This window comes from Pomacea canaliculata, linkage group LG6 (assembly GCF_003073045.1).
Source record: "Pomacea canaliculata isolate SZHN2017 linkage group LG6, ASM307304v1, whole genome shotgun sequence".
Lineage (NCBI taxonomy): Eukaryota > Metazoa > Mollusca > Gastropoda > Architaenioglossa > Ampullariidae > Pomacea > Pomacea canaliculata.
Window position 1 is genome coordinate 14,726,437 of NC_037595.1, and position 22,991 is coordinate 14,749,427.

Here is a 22,991-nt window from a genome sequence, read left to right on the forward strand (position 1 = left end):
TTTAACTTCGCAATCTTTCACTGTCCGTGTCAGTAGTAACATTCGTTCCAATGACTCTTCTTCTATTTGTGGCTGATCATACACGACTATTTTTTACAGATGACAAACTTTCACTTGTATTCTTCAATATATAGTTGAAACTATAGACTGCTCAAAGTCAATGAAATAGTTTTTGATTGCTAAAAACAATATTTGTCTAATGCAAGACCATTGCCGGTAGAGAATTGGTAAAGATTCATTTATAATTCGGGTTTTAATGTTACTTGAAGTTTCTTCAAGTTTTTGAAGTGTGTGTGGGTGTAAGCAAGCTGTTTTGATGAGTCTGCTAAGTTGGGGGAGGGGTGTGGAGAGGGATAGGATAGCATCAGGTGCCGCTGTGACGCACAAGCCGCCAATAACTTCCGCTCCAAGGTGAGCTCTTGAGTGCGTGAAGTGTTTTCATCCTCTGGCCTCACGCGCGGCTCGTATCTCCTACGCGTGTTTGGCACTTCCGCTACAACAGCGGAACAAGATGCTAGTCGTAGTCTCCCTCACCACAGCCCCACACAACCTTTTCTTGGAGACCAGCCGGTACTGGTGCCCGTGCGTATATTTGTTATCATTTCATTAGCGGACATCAGCACGATGTTCGGTCTGGTGTGACTTGATAGATGCGATCACTTTTTGCAATGACAGTTAAAATTTCTGGAGTAAGTCAATATCGCGATAACCTATATCAGTAAACTTTAACAGATCACCTACTCAGGTACAAACTCTCGCAACAATAACCTTCTCTCATAAACAACTGTTCTAAGTTCGCGTCTGCTCAGCATTCTCTGCTGCTGATTTCATGTAATGCTGGTTGTCAGAGACTAGTTTGTACAGCAGTGTAGAAAACGTCTTTTCTACTTTAGGTTAAGTTGCTAAGACCACCAACATTATCACTCCCACTAAGACACAGAGAGAGACAAAGGAGAGCCCGAGTTTACCCTTCACTCTGTTCGGGTAGGCGATGCCGCTGTTCCTTCAGCACGTAACTTAGAATGCATCTGTCTGCTGACATGTCTCTTGCTTTTTACAACTGTCGTTCTGCATACTATGAGCTCCGAAATATCAGGTCCATTTGTCATACTCTGTTCATGTCAGCCACCAAAGTTCTCATCTGCTCCTTTGTTCTGTCTAAACTAGATCAGTGCAGCTCTCTTCTTGCTGGCTGTCCACAAATTTCAAAAAGCTACTCCAAGCTTCTTAACAATTTCATCTAACTGGCTAAGCAGATCTACTCTGTAGAGTACATAACCGAATAAGCATTTGATACAACCAGAGTTAAAAGAAAGGTAGTACTGTGCACGATATAATTTTTAACTCCTTAACAGGCATGTGATTAATTAGGTTGTTGAGTTGGTGTTTTACGCCGAGCCAGCAACTAAGGCTATATCACGGCAAGGCAGCCAGCCCTGTAAGATTAATTAGGTGGCAGGCTATTTCACTAGTCTTCTTCTAGTTTGCAGACAATGCATAAGGTTTTATTTTGACTTTTTCCAAAATATTTAAAACATAAAGGGATTTTGTTGCTAGTGGCATTATTAGCAATAGTAACATTTCAAGCTACTTCCATTTAAAAAACCTACACTTTTCATATCAAACTCAATCTAAACTATGGTAAATAAAAATTTTAGATCACTTTGGCAAACTGAAATTAGCACACGGCTTTACTTTTGTTTCAAGGACTAACATTCATGAGCAAATATGTGTAATGTAATATTTACAATCTTGAAGAATAGTTTTGTGGTTAATAATTAGCAGACAACACACAAAAAGAACAAGCAACAGCACTTAAATCCTCAAGACAGCTTTACTTAGCAAAACAAAAATCCTTTATCGTTTGCCACCAACACGAGGTGCCTTTGCTGCCACATTTTTGGCAGCCTTCTGGGTCTTGGCAGCCTTCGTTGGTGCAGGTTTTGCTGCCTTCTTTGCTGCATCTTTTTGCTTCTGCTTCTCTTTGTAAGCTCTGAAACAAATATGCCAGTTAACACGTTACCACAAACAAAACTACTTCCCTATCTAAAACAGTAATTAAGCTGATATTTATTAGGCAAATGTGCATTAGCATGTAAGCTGGATGCAACATGGTGGAAGGTGTTGCAGTCATGGCCCAGTCTCATTCCATGTTTCTTTAACCAACCAATTTAAGTTCATTTAGAAATGCTTTTAGTTAACTAAACCCAGACAAGCTATTACATCTCAATCTCTACAGTATTTTTTTTTTTATTGCAGGATTGTAGTTTTTACAGAGTAGTTACCTTTAATATTACCTGGAATGAGAGGTGCGGAACACCTTGGCATGGTACTTCAAAACGTTTTAAAATCATACTTGACTTTTTTCCTGGGGTGGGGGAATTATCTTTTTTAAAAAGGTTTGAGTAGGGAATAACAAGCCTTGGAAGATGCAGACATTCACGTTGCAAAACCTTTAGAAGTTTTGGTCAAACAAATGGGACCCTAACCTCTAAAATGATATCGATGTTAGGAAACTGTCAGGTGTGCTTTCAGCATACTATTCACTAATTTGTGACACGGTGGTAATTGGCACACTGATGAGTCCACACAGGTTACCGCATCAAACTTTAAAAAAAAAAAAAAAAACTTGTTAGATCAACTCCTGCTCATTGACTTAAATCTACACAACTTGTGTGGATTTACTCCATTTCCTGTACTCACACCAAAATGACTAGACGAAATCAAATAATCAACTGTGTGCGCCCTTGTTAAACGGTTTAAAATACCAATCATTATTCCCAATAAGTGTAATGGAAATTTGTTTAAACTGCCAAAATACTGATTACAAAATAATGGTTCATTGGATTTTTTGTTTAGTTTGCTATCATTACTGTCAAAGTACAAAGTTTGGTACGTTTTGATGAGCCAGAAGGTATAATTTAAAATAATTCAACCATTGATAATTTAAGTATTTCCTACATACCCATCCAACCATTACCAAAAGTTATCGACCCAGTACGAAATACAACTATGCAATCAGTTCTGGGCAAAGGATCAAACTACACACATAGTACGGTAATAATTACTCTACCCTAATTGAATATTTAACATCCAACTTTGTTTTAAAGAATTTTTTCACACCCATAGACATCAGGATAGCAAGATATGTTTTTTTCCCTATGAAATATCACATTGCCTCAGTATAATGACAACTCTTAAAAGTTTTGATTAATTTTCTAAAACCATCTGTTATGAATTACTGTTTTAAAAAAAAGAAACACCCACATTAAATTTGGTATTCTCTTAAATAGGCATAAATATAAACTCCTAGCAACAGTCCACACAGTGTAAGTCTATTTTCAACCATGTCCCCCGCTCCCCAAAACCTCATAGCTTATCTCCCCATCTGCCTCTGAAGAATCATGATACCTGATTCATCTTGGCATTTTCGATGGTTTTTTCCCTTTTATAAGTCATCACTGCTGTTGTTTATTCTACTATCCTTTGGCTTAGAAGCATGAGAATGGATTATATAAAAAATGTGTTTATTATACTCCTAAAAACACCAGCAATGTCAAATTTAAAATTATCCACTATGTGTCAATACGGAAGTGTTATATTTGACACGTACTCTTCTTAATTTTAGTTTGGACAAAAACACTGGCACCAGATTTGGAGACATTTACATCTGTACTTCTATAATGTAATAAAAACGTAAAACAGGTCAATACAAACAAGTTTTCTCCATGGAGATTTTCAGGATAATGAAAGCAGGTACACAAGAGCAAAGTACATATGCTATTATAATTATCACAACAAAACAGCTATTAAATAATGAATCATAAAGCTCACATCTAAAGCTAAAGCTTACCGGATGGCCTGTTCTCGCTGAGCTTTTCGCACCTCTGGCTTTTGGTTACGCTTAGCAATAATTTCAGTCAGAGAAACTCCAGTAATTGCACGCTGAAATTTTTGTGTACGGCGTGTTCGCTTCTTCACTACTTCCTCTGTCTGGCCCTTCTTGTGCTTACGTCGGTAAAGCACTGTCCAGTTGATTTCACGAGGGTTGCGTTTCATGGCATGTGACCGCTCACACTTCTTACTCAAGAAGTTGAAGACCTGTTGGAAAAAAATTACATCAGGGTATTGGTGTTGTCATAGTATCTACTGCTTTAATTTCATGTTCGTTTAAAAAAAAAACTTGCAAAAGTCTTGCAATTTTCTATTCTATACGGAAAACCGAAAATGTAATATGTAATATGAAACGATATCTGAAAGAAATGTTTACAGCCAGGAATATGAACCAATATAACATGATGCTTGTTAACTGTTGTGACACTTGAATCGATGAAGCTACATACGAAAAACGTAGTGTTAATGAAAGTAAGTATGGAAGTGGAACAATATCTGAGAACAAAAACACAGGTGAAAAACTGCATATATCGCCGACTGCAACTCACCCTGCCATCGACTTTAATAAGTCGTTTCCCATGTCCTGGGTATATCTTGATACCACTGTACGAACACAGTTCGATCCTAAGAAAAATAAAGAAAAAACCTTAATCATGTGTACATTTGTAGTTTAACATACATATTCTTAGCATATATTACAAAGATGATTGCCGATTTTTATCCGCCTTTATTCCACTAACCACCTACTTCATGGTGCAGCCGGAAAGAGAATTTATGAAACAGCCTCGCAGCGGAAGCAACGTAAAAATAAAAAAGATGAAAAACGAATCCTTAAAATTGAATTCTACAAATATTTGTTAATAGTGTTATTCCATATGTCATTGTATTTTGTATGATTCTCTTTAAAAATTTTAATTGCATGTCCAGCCTGCTTGTCCGGACCATGCTAAGCGCGAAAGCTTGAAAATGGCTGCCGATCTCGAAGGTAATCATGCCAACGCAATACTGAAAGTGTAAACTATTTTAGGTCTGTCTAAATGAAGGTATTTCAAATACTATGTGGCAAGGCGTTAACTCACTTCTTAAAATTTTCAGTTTTTGGCATGAAAGTACAGAGTTAAAATGCAACTGTTTTGGTTGAAGGCTTTGTGGTTACTGTCAGAAGTTATTCAATACTAGTGTGTGTGTGTAACATGATTTTACATGAGCGTTATAAAATTGTGAGAAATAGATTTATGATATATTGGTAATATTTATTCAGTGCTATATAATGATTTTAGTAGTTGCTGCTATTGTGAATGCAGATTTCCAGGCTAGTTTAGGAGTTTTAGGAGAAATGTTTCAAGCATTTAATTTTCGTATGGTACTTCAATAACGACAAGTTCTTGTATTCTTAGTTGTTTGTTTGTTTTCTTGGTAAGTAAAAGATTTTCTTAGTTGCATATGTATATGTGTGTATATATATATAGAAAAACGTATTTTTTAGCATTTGAACCCACTAGTCCCTTGAGCTGTGCGATTCTTCATCCTGCCTATTTTTACATTGCCTAGAGAAAATTATAGTTTTCTTTCAATGTTTATTTAGTAGCACAGTAATATTTTGGCTTTTAACCTCTAATTTTCTATCCTGCTGGGTTTTTTTTTTTCTAAATTTTAAAGATTGCCTTCATTCATCATCTGACATTACCAGAAAATTCCCTGATTTTGCTTCTTGTATTTGCTCTCATCTATCTGTGATGTATAGGCCAATAATCTAAACCTATGCAACAATTTATGGTTGGGAACATTCTGGTGATAAGGCTATGGGCTAGAAGTCAGGCTAACCTTTATAGGTTTTTTTGTCAGTCTAAAGAAGCCCATTTGCTTGTTATGGACAAATCTCGATGTTATTTTTTTCTTCCAGTCCCATGGATCCATCCAGTGTAGGCTAGGTGCTAGGACTAAATGAATTTGAACTTAGTACTATACTGAGATAGGTTAGTCCTGTCCTTCACTGTTTTGTTACTGGATTTATTTCAGTCTTGACTTAAGGTATTTTTCATCTTTTTGAAGTTCTATTTTGAAGTTCCTGCCTTTTCAATAAGTTTTTTTTTTTTTCAAAAGTTCTTTGTGATATTTATGTTTATGTAGTCTAGGAAGGGAATCTATATCAATGCCCACAATGACAAAGCTTGACTATGTAATGATATTAATAGGTCAATTGATTTTTCTTTAATTTTTAGAAGACATCATGATGGTAGACTGGAGCAAGCAGGGTCTTTGGAGCTTGAACATACTACCTTGCCATTCAAGTTTAACCACCTTGCTTGCAGACTATAATTGCTTGACAAAGCTGGACAGCTTAACAGAGTGCCGACAGCTGCAGCATGTTAGTGGTAGATGGTTATTGTAATTATATTATGTTCTTAAAGTATTCAACTGTATGTGCCCAGCTGTATTGGAAAAATGACAGTCTTCACTTATGATACAGTTTCACTCTTGAAATATAGTTTTTATCTAATTTGCTGAGGGGTTTTAACTTACCAATATCTAATATTTATTCAAATACCATCTTAAATCCATTCCAGTATCAAAAGTTTGAATAAGACTTACACAATCTTTATGTTTTTTTAAATTTTAGCTTTCGCTTGCTCACAACCGTCTGCTACGTGTCACTGGACTTTGTCACCTGCAACATCTTACAGTCTTGAATCTGTCTTCCAACTCTATATGTGATTTACAAGGTGAATTTTTGCTGTTCAGATTATTTTCCCATAAACAGACAAATTTTCCTTCTGTTGTTTGAACGTAAATCTGAATTTTTGTGCATTACAGCAGTGTTTGGTCATCTGATTCTAAATGTCTGTTTAGGAAATATTTTTAAAATTGCCAAGAAGATGAAATCTACCTTCCATGCGTAGTTTGTTGGTCATAGGATCCCAGCTCTTTTCTTTTTTCTTTTTTTTTTGTGGAGGGTAGGGACTGTGGTGATATAAATCATATAAATTTTGTGAAATTGAGATGAGCAAACCTTTTAGAATCTGCAGATAAGAACTGTATGCTGAATTTATGTTTCAGGTTTGGAAAATTTATCACAGCTCACATGGCTAGATCTCTCTGGAAACAATATCCAGGTAAGGGAAAATGTAAAACTTGTTTGGTTTTCAAGTTTGTTGGTCTGCAGTTTCTTCACATTATGTCAGTATAATCTTTGGAGGACTGTCAGTTATCTGTCAAACCCTGTCAAAGCTGCTGTTTGCCCAATACAGCTGTTGTAAATGAGTATTTCAGATGTTAATGTCTTGTCTTTTTGTGATCATAAGACATCTGTTGGTAAAAGGTACTTGCTTTTAATTATATCTTGTTTCTTTGTGAAATGTGTTCATCTCAAACATTAAGAAAACTTTCCTAGATTTTTTTAATGGATTTGTTTGTGTGTAAATGGTATTATAGGAATTCTTTTCCTCTTTACTTGCCCTAGACCAGTGGTTCTTAACTGGGGTTCTATCAAACCCCTAGGGATTCGGTGAGTCGGTCTCAGGGGTTCGGCAGAGCCTCCGCCACGGAGGTCAAGACACACCCGACTGATTATGTAAATTCGTGATGACACTAAAGAAGGGTTCGGTGAATGTGCTTATGAAACTGGTCGGTTTGGTACCTCAAACAAGGTTAAAAACCACTACCTTAGACCCATACTCAAGACTACATTCTGAACATTACATCCTAGTTAGTAAAACATGAGCCTTATTCTACCATTAATAAATACTCTGCAGTTTTGTGTCTTTCCTCTTAATGATTATACTATCTTCAAGATAGAACTATCATGAAGTCACAAACTTCACTGTAGGTAGTCTTTGTGAAGCCATTAGCCTGGGAAAAATCTGGCCTAAATCATCACACATCTGCAGGTACTTCAAAATCATAACAAGACCACAAGTTTGTCCCCCTATTAAGATAACTAGACATATTTTTTCTGGTATTGTGTTAAACAAATCCATCCTTTCATTTTTTTGTAGAGAAAAATAGTAAGCTAGCAACATAATTCAGTATGTACTTTTCAAAATTGATGCTTTATTCTGAACAGAACATTGAGTGCTTGGCCATGCTTGTCACCCTACAGCATTTAGACCTGTCAGAGAACAACATCTCTACGCTTGCTGACTTCCGTCTCCTTACTGTACTCAAGGTACTCGCATAATGATGTTATCACTTTAGAATGATGACTTTTAACACAGTGATAATGCTGCAAAAGTTTCAGAATGCTTGCCTGTTGTGACTGCATAATTTTTAGGCACATTCATGCTTATGCAGTTGAAACATAGTTTCATTCTTTAGTGACTTGTCTCTATTTCGTTAAACAGAAGAAAATGACTTTCTCCGTGATTGCAAAAACTTGTTAAGTCACTGCTATGTTCCTTATGCCTGACATTGTTTTTTGTAGTGATCAGCTCTAATAAAATGCAACATGTTAAGGGTTTTCTTAATCGACTTTTAAGACTGTTATGAGAAATATGAATTGCTTATCCATTAAGGTCATACTTGCAGCATATAGCTTATGTGCTTAGGTCATATTTATAGCATTTAACTTATTTCAGCAAGCTATCAAAGCATGCTCTGACTGGCCTGAAGGCAACTTGAACTGACTTTGATTTACATCAAACATACTTTCTTTAGGAAAACTGTGGGATTTCAGTCTCTTTGTAAAGGTCATTCTTAACCAGGCAAATGTCATCTGACTTTTGATCAAGTTAAGCAAAGTTGTGTGTTGATACTGAAGGTCACAGGAAACCATTGGTTCTGGGGTGAATGTTCAGGACATTGGAACTTTAGTCAACATGCTGAACTAAAACTTTAACCAGTGTGATGGGACTTTTGGGGCACTGCAGAGGCTTAATGCTTTGGCACTGCCTAGTTAAGAAAGGCCCTAAAAATGATTCAAGTCTGTGTCATAGCTCTGCATTGTGTATATTATGTATAAATAGACTTTTGTGTATGTGCCAGATCTTGTTTTTTATTGCTCGCAAGCATGGTAGGGTTAAAATGCCATAGCTTGGATGTTTGGCAGTGCAAGTAAAGAACATGGCAATGGAGGTAGATGAGGTATGGATGAAACTGGTTTACACCTAGCTGGGTTGAATAGTAATCAGCAGAGCTGAAGTTATGCATTTGGGCTGTTGAGTAATCAGTAAAGCAGAAATTCTGTAGCTGAGATTAAGGGTGCAGATAGGTTACAGAACTGCCAGAGGCACATGGCACTGCTTATATTTCATCCCAGAATATTTTGTAAACACACAATTTTCTTAACAAAAGTTTCTTAACAAGCGGCTCATACAGAAATAGCTTACTTATGCTTTTTTACTTGTGTTTTAAAGACTGATTAGTACTGTTCATGTAAAAGTCTCTTTTGTTTCAGACCCTTCTTCTGCACGAGAACATTCTGACATGTCTGTCAAGCATGCCACACTGCTTGCCTGTGTCCTTGTGTACCCTTTCATTAGAGGCTAACCTTATTGAGGATCTTACTCAGGTACAGGACCAAACCAGACTAAGCATTTACATACTAGTCACTACTTTTGTCAACTGCTGTGGAAACTTTTTAAAAAATATTTTGCAATTGAAAAATGACTATTTGTATGCATATACCTTCCTGATGGAATAGATCATGGCATTTCCGAAAAAAACTTCATTTCATCTAAACACCTCTGTTTAATCAGTCAGCTGCCAATGTAATCAAATGTGAACAGCAATTGACTTTTAAAAAGTGGAGTATTAGTGTTGGCTTTTAGTACTGTAGTTCTGGCACTGTTTGCTGTTTCCTTTTTTAGGAAGAGGTGGCTAGTGACTGCATCCATTCTTTGCATTCCCAGACTCTTTGGCGCAGAGCATGGAGGAACTTTGTTGTTTTATCCCCGTACTACTGGAGCAGATCAGCTGTGATGTTAACATCAGGTGATTTTCCTCCATTTTGGTCTGCAGGTTTGCTGGTTCTTGTCTGGTTGTTTTGAGATCTTTCTTGAGATCTCTCTTTAGCTGGAATATTTACAAGTCTTTTCAGTGTTCAGTTCACTGGCTGAGTACAGCACTGCCTTCTGTGACAAGACAGCCATTAATGTCTTCCATGACCGAGGTCTTGTGTTGTGCTGACTTGATGAGGGTCCTTAGTTTTTGGTAGGTCTCTGCTGTCACCCTATGCTATTGCCTTCTGTATGGTCCAGCATTGGTCCTTAATTCAGTTCTCCCTAGCTGCCTTCATCCCTTTCCTGATGGCACAATTTACTTGTTTGTATTTGGAAGCTGCTTCCTTTCTGTCTTCAAGGCCCCCTTTGGTCACAGACATCGTTTGTGACCTAGAGCTTTTTTTTTCACCTACACCCTAGCACTTCCTAGGCTGTTGATGTATCTGATGTATGCCAATGTGAAGATGAATAATGCACCAGATGAAAATTTTTAAGATGTAGCTGCTCTTACAAAAGTGTTAACAAGTGACTGCCTTCTTCTTCTTAATAATAATAATAATAATCATTATTATTATTTATTAACATTAATATACATTTAGGTATCTTACCTCTTCTACCTGCCTGACCTCACACAACTGTCTGTGGCCAGGAATCCATGCTTGCGGATGACTGCAGATCAGGAATATCCTTTTAAAAGATGATAGTTTCTGATGTGACCATCTTATTTAACTCTTTGAAATATGTGGAGTGCTTAGTTTGTAAATTTGTTCTTGTTTATATTTTAGTTAGATTTTGGTACTAGAACACATATAAGATACACATATAAAGCATGTATTTTTTAAAAGTGCAATAAATTAGCCAAAATCAAAGGAAAATTCAAAATTTGTTGGGTTTTTTTTTTTTCATTTCATTCTGTAGGCCATTCTTGGATGTGAAGTGAGATCAGTTTCTGCGTAGCACTCCCCATTGTTGTAATGAATTTTCACAGTAAGAATGCATTGCTCAATGCTGATCTGCTCCATGGCTACAAAATGGAAAAGCTGACAAATAGTCTTCTAATTGGAGTGAAAATAGGTAACAAAAATTATAGAAACAGTGCTTTCAATCTTCAAACTTTAAAAAACCCTGTGAAATAAAAAACTGCATACCTTATGAAATACCCTTTAGTTTAGCTAGATATACAAGTCACTGTTAATGCTTGTGTAAATGGTCATGTACATTTAGCAAGGTGTTAAGGATGTCGCATGTACACTTCACTACTACAGCTGTTGTATGTCTGCATTCACAGCCAGACATTAAGTAAATAAAATATTTGACAAATATACATCCCAATATACCACTGACATTTTCGTTGGAGGTTGCCACGCAGATGTAAGAAATATATTGTTGTTCCTTAACAGTTCCACAGGTTTTGATTATCGACCCTATGTTTTGTGTTGCTGTCCATCTCTTCAAGTTCTAGATGGCTGTGTCATTGGTGATGGTGAGAGGTCAGTCATGACCATTACTCTAGATTATACTCGTCCAAATATATACTGTAGGTAAATAATATACTGTAAGCACTTATCCTATCCCAACACTTATCCTAACACAGTACTTATCAAAAAACACATAAAATACCTTTAATAATGAAATGAAACATGCACCAAACACGAAGTTTGCGTTATGACGTTTACAACGCAAAACCACTTAAGTCGAAACAAGACATTATGCAGTAAATGGGAGATGTGTCGTAACCACGAAGCATCGTAACTTGGGGCTGACATAACCCGAGGACCGCCTGTACTTGTATTCAAGAGTTTGGGGAAGTATTAGAAAATATAATTAGTATTAAATGTAAACATGTAAATGCTCTCATGCTAATTGAAACAGTTCACTTGTAAATTGTAGGCTTCAAGCCCAATGGCTGTATAGGCAAGGTCATATTCAACAAGTCTGTCCTGGTCAACATCTGCAGCTGGTGCGTTACCTGGCTACAGTCTGCCCTCTTGCTGATCAGGTACACAGAACTTATTATTTCTTTGTCATTATTATTGTCTTCTATGGAATCACGTAAATGCTTGCTTTGAAATGTACTTTATCATTATTGTTAGCATTTTGTATTGTGCCTTTGCTTGCCCTGGTATGTTTTTTTCATTATTGTTAAGTTTGCGTGTCATTGTTAGCATTGGAGTTCTTCAAAATCAAAAATAACTTAACAATCTAAAAAAGTGAAAATACAGCTGTTTGTTATGTGTGTGTGTATGTGTGCCTTCCAGTGAGTGGTACAAGGCCTGTACCATAGATATATGGACATTGTTAACATACTGTATACGGAGTGCACTGACATAGTAGGTTAGACTATTCAAACACTGACATTTTCATGCTTATTGCATAGTAACCACATGCAACAACAGTAATTTGGTGAAATGCTTGTAATTGCAGTTGCACAATGTGGCATTTCATAATGATCAGTCTCACAAGTGGACATCTGTTTCCCTGTGTCCTGATAATAGGGGAGGGGCAGCAAGATTATTATGTGTTGACTTGTTGAGGGTCACTACCAGACAGTTTCCCATCATTTAAAGGTGTCAGGTTGTAAGTTCTAGACTTTTTTAAAATAGCAAATAGCTAGAACAAGCGAATAGATGTTATTTCATTAGACTTACCATTAGAGATGCCAGTTTCCATAACTGACATTTTTTGACAAGAAGAAAGATTAAATATATATTTATGATCCAGGGCTGCATTATATTTTCACTGATGTTGATTTAGCCAGATTATTCCCCTTGCAGATATTTTGCTGGTAATGTATATTTTTTATCGTTCTGGTAAAACATTTTGGCCAGTTAGAATAGATATTGAAAGTAACTGAGTTTACACTATCTTATATGGGTCTGGGTTTTTTTTTTTTAGGCATTGAGGGATGGTTTAGGGTTGAAATGAGCTAATCATGTTGAGGTAGTAGCTACTGTGGGTGGGGTAAATTTAATACCTGTGTGTGTGTGTGGAACAGGGATGGACTTCACTAGTCCTGCTTGTATGTTATGTTAATAGGATCAAGTGGTAAAAATAGGCTTCAGTAATTGCACCCAATTAAAACCTGGCCATCCAATGATATTTAGGAGTCAGGCACTGCAAGGCTACTTTTGTATTGTTACCTTAATGAAAACACAGCATTCCAGTGCTAATACTGTAAAGATCTTCAAAGTAGGGCTCTGATGCTAGCCTTGTGTCAGTGTCAGTATGCAGTGCAGAGAACATAAAAATACAATTAAGTTTAAAATTTCTAACTTTATGAATCAAAAAATTTATGATTAATAGAAACCAACTGACCAATAATTCCTAGAGTAATAAGTGTAATGCTGTAATAAGTTGAGTAATAAGGTGGGGGGGGGGTGGTTAGGGAAAGAAAGAGTGAGAAGGTGATTCTTGCCTAGCTATGTATGACTAGAAGAAAAATACTTTCACATTTATGAAGATAGGACAATTCCATCCCACCGACTCATCCATACTTTCAAATCACCAGGAAGGGTATGAAGATTGATTAATCCCCCCCCCCCCCAAAAAAAAAAAAGATAACAAGAGTATGCACTCTTTTACTTGAGAGCTCCCTTTTAAGTCCCATGCACTTTGGTCATAAACTGTTGGCAGACACCTGGGTAATTCAGCTTCACCCTGATTGATTTCTGCTGCTAATTATTTTAGCTGCGATTTTATTGTCAACCTTTGATCTGTCCCTTTGTGTGAGTTGAGTTTATTTAGTTTATTTATGCACAATATCATTGTAGTGAAATAGTGAAACTCTTTTATTCTTGACGCTTCTTCCCTATGATGATGTTATCAGCTTATGTTTAGCAAAGGGTGCATGGTGTTTTGAGTGAAGCTGCCCTGCTGTTCATTTGCTTGTCTCCCCTCTTTTTATCCTTTTCCTTTTTGACTGTGGCAGTGGATGCTCAAATTATGATGTGAAAATGTGCACTGTGTATGAGATCTTGCAATTTCTTGTGCATGGTAATTGTTTTCTAGCCATTGGAAACATCACTGAATATAATTAACATAAAAAATAAGTATGCTCCATCAATAAAACAGAGCATCTAAAGGAATATTCCTGTCAAATTTGGTTATGTTGGAAAAGGGTAGATTTTTACATACTTCTAAACTTAGAACAAACAGGCTATTTTATTTATTTTTGCCTAGGGTTGGGGCAGAGTATTGAGAAGCACTGCATCATACCCTAATGTGTCCATGTGTTGAGAAAGGATTTTGTTCTTGTGTGAGTGAGAGCACGGTAGGAGCACAGGACAGCGCTGGCCAGTATTGAGAGTAGTAGGAAGACTGGATGACAGTATTGAAAGCGCAGTAGAAACATTGCTACTTAAGACTGGGACTGCCTGGCATTGATTATATTTACTCCACGAGGCTCTGCCACTGATCCGTTGTATAGCTGCGCAAACAGGTTACCTTGACTGTGCAAAAGATATGCTAGCTGAGACCGAAGTGCTCGTTCAAAACACAGGTATAGGTAAGAATTCCGAGATGTACTACTAATTTATTTTTTTCAATTTGACGGTAAAAAAAAAATTCTGAAGTAAGGTTTTGAGTATGCAAAAAAAGATAGTGTTGTCGTGAGATTTCTGAGTTTGTTATCGGTAAGTTCCGCGTATGCAAATGAAATCCGCAAACTTAGTGCGCAATGTCGATCTGCTGCTTCCTTAAAAATCATTGAGAATAGCGTAGACCTACCTTTAGTGTAACAAGTACTCTTTCTTCGATCTGTACCAAGTACTAGAGAAAGGCACGAATCCTCTTCACACGCAGTGACAGCCATGGTGCATGTTGATATTGATTTCCTTCGCGTGCTTTCGCTTTCGCAAGGTCGAGGTCAACGAGGTCAAGGTTTGTTAGGATGGCAACCGCGTATGATTGCCCGCGCATGCGTACAACAAGTCAATGGCAGAGTCCTAATAATTATAGAAATGTATGAGAAATAGGAGAAATATAGTAGCTGTCTGGCGGTGAAAAGGTAGCAGAGCCTGGCCTGCGTGAGTTCTAGTCAGTAACCCGCCCCTTAGTTTGGATTCAAGACATAGCTGGGCGAGAGCACAGACCAAAGGCCACATGACGTCAGCTTGACTGACAGGTCGGTGGTGGTACAAGATGAAAATGTTGAAGGAAAGAAAGATCTGGAAGTGCGCCAAATATCCATTCCCCACACCTTCCCCCCTACCTTTCTCCCACCTGGTCGCTATAAGCGTAATGTGCCACCGGTCCCTAGCACAGGCAGCACAAAACGATAAGGGATTGTTTACCTGGTTGCTATAGCGGCTGTCATTATGGCAGGTGGCCTTCACAGACCCGAGATGTGTCACGCAAGGCAATGCCAGAATGCTACTGTTGATAATGTTACAGCGGGGTGGGCACGGGTACTTTTGTACACCACTCTCCCTCTCGCAACGGGTTGTGCACGAACGGGACTGTCGCCACTTTCCTAATGGACACGTAACCACTTTAGCTCCAAGCACCTGTCCAGCCATTGATTTCTTCCTCTCTTTTCGTTTTGGTGCAAAGCTCTAGCCTAAGTCCTTTTGTGCTTAGCGCTTGGCTCGGGCTCCTGCCTTCACTCATCATCGAGGACTGCCACTGTGCAGTTGTGTGACCTGTCAGCACTCTACACTGCTTTTATTTGTGTACCGTAGTCTAACTCGCTTCATCGCTTCTTGATTTGACTCATCACTTTGTAAGGAGCCGCCATTTGGCCATGGCTGGTGAGTATGGACAATGATGGTACTGATGGACACCAGTAGTAATGAAGTGGGCGGGTTGTGATTGTATTAATTGCCTCAGTGTGCGTGTGTGCATGCAGGCGTTTGCATGTGAATACCAGTGTGGAGGTACTAAAATAGCACATGACTGTTCACTCATTGATCTTGAGTTGACAGGAGCATAGAAGTACAACTCCAGAGACGGTGAGGCCACTCTCTTCAAATTTAAAATGTTTAAATTTGGATATTGTCGCTGCATTTTCTTTGTTGAACTTGTCATAGATGGTTTAAGATAAGACTTTATTTACCCCAGAGGTCAATTAGAGGCAGTGCTGTATGGACGCACAACAAAACAACAATACCACAACAAAGTCATTTCCGGTGCACCAAATTAACTTTCATTTATTTATTGTTCAGGCTTACATAGGTGAACATTTATTCGCACACAATAACGTTCAGAAGTCGCACGGCCGAAACAACGCATCGGCGGCCCGATGGAAGTTGAACAAATAACCCTGACATATTCCTGTCATCACGGAGAATTTCACTTTCGGAAGTGTGCTGAAGGGTAGTCTGGCTGTCCCAATAACTTTGCAGCAGGTGATGGAACACGATGTAGGCTACTCTTGTCCTTCACTAATAAACTGTTGTAAAAACTCATAAACGAAAAGGACAGCAACAGCAGTGATCTATGTGGAATCTATAAAATAGCTGAAATAAATCTCGACATTTGAGGGTTGGACTACCTCGCTGTTATGTAAAGAAACTTATCAGAGTACATGTTGGAACTGTACACATCTTCAAGAAAATACTGTCAATCAGTCGATGTACTTCGGATTCGATAAGTATGAGTTGTCCGTTAAAACTTGGCAGGCGTACCTATGACGCGACTGATTGGCAGGAACAGTTTTCGGCTGAGGGTGGAAGCTGGGGTGCAGGGCTTGGGAGGGGAAATGAAGAGAACAGGTGTTGCGAGAGCGGCAAGGACTTACTGTCAGTGTTACTAAATCGCTCCTTGGCATGTTGCCCGCTCTGAGGTATTAGACAAAGCCCTTTTCAGGAATCATGATATGTAACCTATGAAGTGATGTCCATCCAGAAACAGCATCGTTCCGGATTCAAAACGATGGCTTTTCTACAGATAAAAGGACATCGTTGAAGATTTATTGTACCGGATATGTCATCCTTTTGCTGACAGCACAGCTTTAAATTCTGTGAACGTGCGTTACTCAGCACCTACAGAAATAGACCTGCGTTGGATGTATTAATACTTTTATTCTAAACTGCGTAGAGCTCGAGGGTGACGGAAGTAATCTGGTGGAGGTACAAGTAGCCGCAACAAGAAGTCCTGGCTGGGGACATGTCATGTGGTCTGTCATAGCTGTTCTTACGATAACTGAGTGAGGAAGACCTTGTCTCGGGACACAGTGCAAGGCAGTTCGTCCGCAGGGTTGTCCGTCGGGAGATTTCTTCGGGGACTCTGGTTTCCCCTCCCTCTCCATCATCCCTCGCTCCTCCTAGTGATGTAAACACTTTCCTCACAAACTAACCAACTAGCCACGTGTTTTGATGCAGATGATGAGACTACTGTGTTGGTCTGATAACAAAGCTACTTTGATTCCCCATGCGTCTAGATGTCACAGACGGACGACAGGAAGCGACTGTAGGCCAGTGTGTCGCGTCACCAGAGTAGCGTGACGCTAGACTCGCCGCACGTCTCCGCAGGTCTTGTGTGAACACAAAGACAGACACGAATTGGTCCGGCAACAAGGACAACCCTACCCAAGCAGTTCGTGGTCTGACCGAGAAACAGGTCGTTGCTGTTTATTTCCAAGCACGCTGAACTCATGACTGTGGGCCGATCCCTTTGTTGTCTGCATGATCTGCTTGTATCGCAGACGATATTGCACAATCCAGAGAGGGAATATGTATATAAATGGACAAGTGTTGGGAAACTAGTGGCGTGAGACATTAATCCATTTATCAGAAATGATTGTCTTCCAGTACTGTGCACCCGGCCATCAAATGCCAACAACTAAAATGGTAAGCAGAAAATTGAGACAGGCTTTCAGAAAACAACAACAACAAAACTGAGAGGGAATGTATAAAACAAGTTGAGAAGATAGATGAAAGATGAGATAATTTCACATTGCAGCAATTAAATAAGTGAGTTTGTGTACAGTAGAAATAATAATAATCAAATAAATTATAGAGGGCTGTATTGTGCCAAGCTCACTTCTTTTTACAAAAGCTAATGTACAGTTTTATGAAATGAAAAACATCAGATGCAACAGCTGTTATACAACTTGCTATTTCTGTATGGTTCATTCTATCATAAAACACGCTACCAGCACAGTGCTGACACTGTTAGCAGAAAAACAAAGAGCAAGAGGAATAAGAAAGCTAAACTACAAAGATCAAAATAACAAAGATAAAGATGTGATGAAGTGTTTAACAGTGTCACCCGATAAAAGATTTATAAAGACATGGAGATCAGTTGTTATCTTGTTTGCTGGTGGTCTGCTGTGCAGTTTTTGTTGTTTTTTTTTAACTTGACACTTGAGCATTGGATCTGGATATCCTGATAAATCTTTATACTTCATATCTTCCAAAAGGTGAGGAGAGATGTCATCCCTTCAGTGTTATGTGAGCAGATAAGAATAGGGTGGAAAAGCAATATTACGTGCAAAAATTGACATAGAGATGTTATTCAGACTTGTGAATACTTGAACTATAAATTTGTCAGGTATAATTACTACTGTCTGCTCACGTGCAAAGTTCAAATGTTGCACTCCAGCTGTGCAGACTTCATGCCTTTACTTGCAGTTCACAGTGGGAGAGCAAATGTTATCAAGACTAACTTGCACAGGCAGAATAATGTTGAGGAACTGTTATACTGTACAAAACATGGCCTTCAGCAGCATGTCATTTGGAATCTTGAAACAGCCATTGTGTTCTGCCTTTTCTCTGTGAAGTCTTCCTCTTTTCCTGTGTAACATTGCCGTTAGCTCAGGTGTTGTAAAGAGAAGCAAATAGCTCAGTTTTTGAGTTTATTGGAGACTGTTTATTCGAAAGAGGACATGCTTACAAAAAGGGCAACTTACCTTTTTCCACATGTGAGTTCTGGATGAAATTCTAGTCTACATAATGTATCTGAAGCATTCATGGCATCTGTACAACACAAGACATTACTCAAAACATGGAGCCAGGCTGGTCATGGTCTCGATATGTGCATAAGGTTTTGGAATGAAGTAGAGTCTGCTCTTTAATACCAAAATCCAACACTGTGTCTGATACACTTTGGTTGATGTATGCTGCCTCACCTGTGTAATTAACTGATGTTCATTCAGTCTTAGAATTTTGAAGCCATGCTGTGACGGTTTCCTTCAGAGGCCATCTAAATTCTTGCATAAGTGAAGACTCTGTATTAATTACCACTTCATGGGATTTAAATGAATGATAGTGATGTATGTATGGTAAGGAATATAATGTAACATATACATTGCTTTTGTTCACTCCTTAAGAGCTTGAAGGAGCTGATATGCTGGGGTCAGACTGGGAACTTGGGTGCTGTTGGGCGGTTGATAATAATTATGATCTTGGGGCAGAACAGCTACTAGCTGTATAAGTTTGCAATAAGAAAAACCACTAGCTGTGTTCATTTGCAATAACAATAATCACTAACTGTATAGCTTTGTAATTTACAGAATAAACTCTAATGTAATAACTTTGCAATTGACTGAATAAGCACTTATTTTTTAAATTTTTTGATAGACATTAACCTTGATCATGGTTTGGTTTTCATGAAGGCAACATCTAGGAACTGTCAGTAGAGGCTTAGGGGAAAAAATCCTTGAAGTAGTGAAAGGAACTTTGGTCAGCTTTGATTTTCAAGATGTTGTAGTCCGTGATATTGAGGTACACAAAGTCTCTTTGGTTCTAATGCACATCATTTGGAAGTATTGGACTGGACGTAACAAATGATGTAACAGATGATATGAGAATAATTGGAGATATTCTGAATATATTTTTCAGCTGCAGACTGCTGAAGATGCTCAGATACCACATATCGTAAGCAAACAGCTTCATCATCACTACCTCCCAAAATATCGTTCAAAACAATCTTATCAGCTGCCACATGGTGAGACTGGTAAGTGTACCATAGAAGAATAAACAGCTACTTGTTATGTTTGTAGCATTCCTGAGCAACCATTTTCACCATCAATCTTGGTAACAAAAATTAAACCATTGAAAAAAAAGGACAACTGTCTTTAGTGGTGCATTTTAATGACACTTGCCATAAAGGTATCAGTAGTGCATCTTAAGGGCATCTCCCATAAAATTCTAGCATTTTGTCTGGTTTCCCTTTCCTCCATTCCTATAAGCAGTCATAAGCCTTTCTGTGTTAAGTGTTGGAGAGGTATGACATTAACTCATAAATCTACTTGAAAGTAATAGCCAGAATCTGGTAGAAAGCATAGCCGCCTTGTTTACTGATAGGAAACTCCAGTCGATCACAACACCTGCAAGTTGCTGGTGCTTTTTCCTATTGTCATATGACATCTTTGTATTTTTTTGTGATGTAGTATATCACCAAATAAATATCTCTAGGATTAATTTCTCAATGTCCTTAGTATTGTTGACACTAGATATGATTCATTATCAGAATTGTTGTTTTGTTGACACTCATATTATCATTGTATTTCAGATGTATTTGTGTCTGTGACTTTATTTTTGTCTGTGAAATAAACTACTATCCAGTTATGCTTAATATCAGTAATGTAAAAACATATGTTGTATTTATTTTATGGTTTAATACTTTAAAAGGAAGTTACCTATAGTATTTGTATTTAGTACCAGCTGTATTGATAGAAAATTTCACATAGAAGTTTGCAGGTCTTTACGCAATTAAATGAAAGCAACTAAATGCCAGAGTAATCTGTCTACAGAATGATTATATGATCAATGCTCTATTGGATCTTGCACATTACTGCAGATATAATTGATCTGTTCCTTGTTTTAATGTAATCTGCTTTAAAGAAATTCATGCCTATGTGTGTGCAGCTTGTTCTTCTAAAGTGCAGCTCAAACATTACATTTTATTGACATCATCAATTGTTAGCATTTAAAACAATAGGTGGACACAGACCTATGCATAACTTGTACTTTATACAGACGTCTGTAAATATATTCACATTTTTATGCGCATGACCCAGCAACAGTATTTTAAAAAGGAGTACTAAATATTAAATGAAAGAACTATGTGACCCCAAGCAATTTTGTAACTTGTTCTACAAGCTTATGCTGCAACCTTTAGTATATGGTACCAAATCTGGATTTTTCTTTTCGGTGTTTTCAGTGTCACTTGCATTCACACGCCTTAGAATGCATTGATTTGCACACACATGTGCATACACTCACTTTCTTACTAAAACACATGCACATGCATGCATAATAATCTAAAGAAAAGAAAGAATGTTTACTTTAAAGTTAGGTGGATATCATATTGTCATGCGATACCCTATATTATTGATTTGAACATATTATTGAAAGAGTTTGTTGGCTCTGACTTTCCATTGTAAAGATAATGTATATAAAAGTTAATCTACTTTACAGATGATGGCCAAAGCATCAGCAGTCTTTTGGATTCTGAATCCGTTTATGTGCCCCTAACCACAGGCACCCCAGCAAAAGCAGGTGCTGTGTCTGACCCTTGCCAGCCCTGTGTTCATGGTAGTACCGCTTCTCAGACATTACCTACACATACCAGTTTTATTGAGGACAGCACGCAGACTGACAACAAACTTACCCAACAAGAACAACATCAAGTGTCTCCACTAAAGACAGAGGGCAATAAGGACAAGTTTCATCCTACATTTTCTGTCTACCTTCCACACTGCTCATTAGTGAAGCCTCATCACCATACACAGCATCAAACTCTTGCTACAGCATCCAGTGAGGACTATGACATGAATTTAGGCTCGTTTTCCAGGGTCATTCCTGACCCTGAGTTTGAATCAGCACCTTGTGTCAACCTTATCCGTGAAGTGGCAGACCACAGAAGATTATCAAAAGAACAAAAAATGCGAGAAAATGCCTCACCTATCCCTCTTTCCCATTCTGGACAATCAGCTGCAAAATCTAGCAGAATGAGAGTGAAAAGACTGGACTCAAATCGACAAGCAGAGCTGAGTAAACTGGTGAAGTGTCAGCAGAATGCTGATCGTTCGGGCCAACGTCAAGATCGACACGCTATTGCACCAAACCAAACCAGAATCTGGGGACAAGAAGGTGAGTCCTAAGCTAGTGGCTTAGAGAGAGGCTAATACTGTGTGTATCACATGCGAATTACATTCCCACATCACAATGCAAAGCACTGATATTTTAGACCATTCTGGCGGGTACTTTATGTGAATTTGCTATTCACACCACAGATTATGCACAAAATGTTAGGACCTCTTGTTATTACTTTTTCATTTTTTGAATAATAATAATAACAATCGTAAATGCAAAATTTGTAAAGCTCATACTTACATTCCTAAGGAGCATGCTTTAAACGTCTAAGAACAAGAACAAAACATGGACAGCATACAAGGGACAGAAAATAACATATGAACTATAAAAGAATAAACAACTGTACTAATGAAGAATAAAATCAAATTAAAAAAAACACAAAGAGGAACCAACTAAGAAGAACTGAGAGTAACATGATACTGCAAAAGGAAGATGAGCAGGGAAGGATGGGAAAAAGGACTAACATGGTGGGAAGATTATTAGGTGTAATGTTTACGGAAGAGATGCATTTTCAGTGCACGTTTAAAGGATTCTGTAGTGGGTGGGTGGTGGATATGGAAAGAGAGTTCTATTGTTTTGCTGCACCATAATTAAAAATCCTGTGTCCATATGTTGTTGTTCTGGTGACAAAAATGCAGACAAACACTTGTTTATTGTTTGTTTTTTTGTATTGTAGGCCACAGGGCTGCCACTGTCATTCAGGCCATGTGGCGTGGCTACAGAGCTCGGGAGTACAACATGCATGTCATTTCAGTGAGAAAGGAGATTCGTGCTAGGAGAGCAGAAGACCACATAGTTCTCTTAAGGGCTGAGCTAGACAGGTCAGGGACACTTACTTTCTTTGGTGAATTTTATGCTTTTCATTTGTTGTTATTGTCTTAATGTGTTGAAAATTAAATCACTGAATTGATGATTGTTCAACTGGTGGCAAATATGCTTACAGACTCAAGAAACTCTACCATGAAGAGAAACGACTTCGGACTCTTCAGATGGAAGCAATTCGACGATTGTATAATGAGGTCAGTTGTGTCTTATTAAATAAAGCACATGTACCAAGCAGATAATTTAGTGCGTTGTTTTTTTTATATTGTGTCTCTGGTAACTCTTATGACTTACTTTTATT

At 38.0% G+C, this 22,991-nt stretch overlaps 2 protein-coding genes across 9 annotated transcripts in view; one reads left to right on the plus strand and one right to left on the minus strand.

Annotated features, from left to right (window-relative positions):
* Positions 1-1,815: 1,815 nt before the first annotated feature.
* LOC112565713 (60S ribosomal protein L24-like) lies at positions 1,816-4,711 on the minus strand. Its single transcript, XM_025241382.1, has 4 exons — positions 4,642-4,711; positions 4,443-4,518; positions 3,854-4,101; positions 1,816-1,993 (listed from the first exon to the last, which is right to left on the minus strand). The coding sequence occupies exons 1-4, from the start codon at positions 4,644-4,646 to the stop codon at positions 1,858-1,860; spliced, it is 465 nt and encodes a 154-aa protein (XP_025097167.1). The 5' UTR covers positions 4,647-4,711; the 3' UTR covers positions 1,816-1,857.
* LOC112565711 overlaps positions 4,643-22,991 on the plus strand; it is a 29,049-nt gene continuing 10,700 nt past the window's right edge. For 2 of the 8 annotated variants that reach the window (XM_025241367.1, XM_025241368.1), the window contains exons 1-14: positions 4,643-4,695; positions 4,822-4,879; positions 6,117-6,262; positions 6,515-6,617; positions 6,952-7,007; positions 7,958-8,059; positions 9,287-9,400; positions 10,430-10,512; positions 11,237-11,320; positions 11,721-11,829; positions 19,610-19,724; positions 21,191-21,865; positions 22,545-22,689; positions 22,812-22,887. In XM_025241367.1, coding sequence (XP_025097152.1) covers positions 4,645-4,695; positions 4,822-4,879; positions 6,117-6,262; positions 6,515-6,617; positions 6,952-7,007; positions 7,958-8,059; positions 9,287-9,400; positions 10,430-10,512; positions 11,237-11,320; positions 11,721-11,829; positions 19,610-19,724; positions 21,191-21,865; positions 22,545-22,689; positions 22,812-22,887 — 1,917 coding nt within the window. In that variant the 5' untranslated portion in view covers positions 4,643-4,644. Of the gene's footprint in view, positions 4,696-4,821; positions 4,880-6,116; positions 6,270-6,514; positions 6,618-6,951; positions 7,008-7,957; positions 8,060-9,286; positions 9,401-9,698; positions 9,823-10,429; positions 10,513-11,236; positions 11,321-11,720; positions 11,830-16,508; positions 17,618-18,218; positions 19,051-19,609; positions 19,725-21,190; positions 21,866-22,544; positions 22,690-22,811; positions 22,888-22,991 lie in introns of those variants that run through there. The other 6 variants (XM_025241369.1, XM_025241370.1, XM_025241371.1 and 3 more) reach the window with 6 other exon arrangements.

What these genes read in the sequence shown, in the direction of transcription:
- LOC112565713 (XM_025241382.1), bottom strand. An exon ending in TTATTAAAGTCGATGGCAGG is followed by an intron (nt 4,102 to 4,442) that starts GTGAGTTGCAGT and finishes TTTTTCCAACAG; the next exon opens with GTCTTCAACTTCTTGAGTAA. An exon ending in CAGCGAGAACAGGCCATCCG is followed by an intron (nt 1,994 to 3,853) that starts GTAAGCTTTAGC and finishes TATTTGTTTCAG; the next exon opens with AGCTTACAAAGAGAAGCAGA.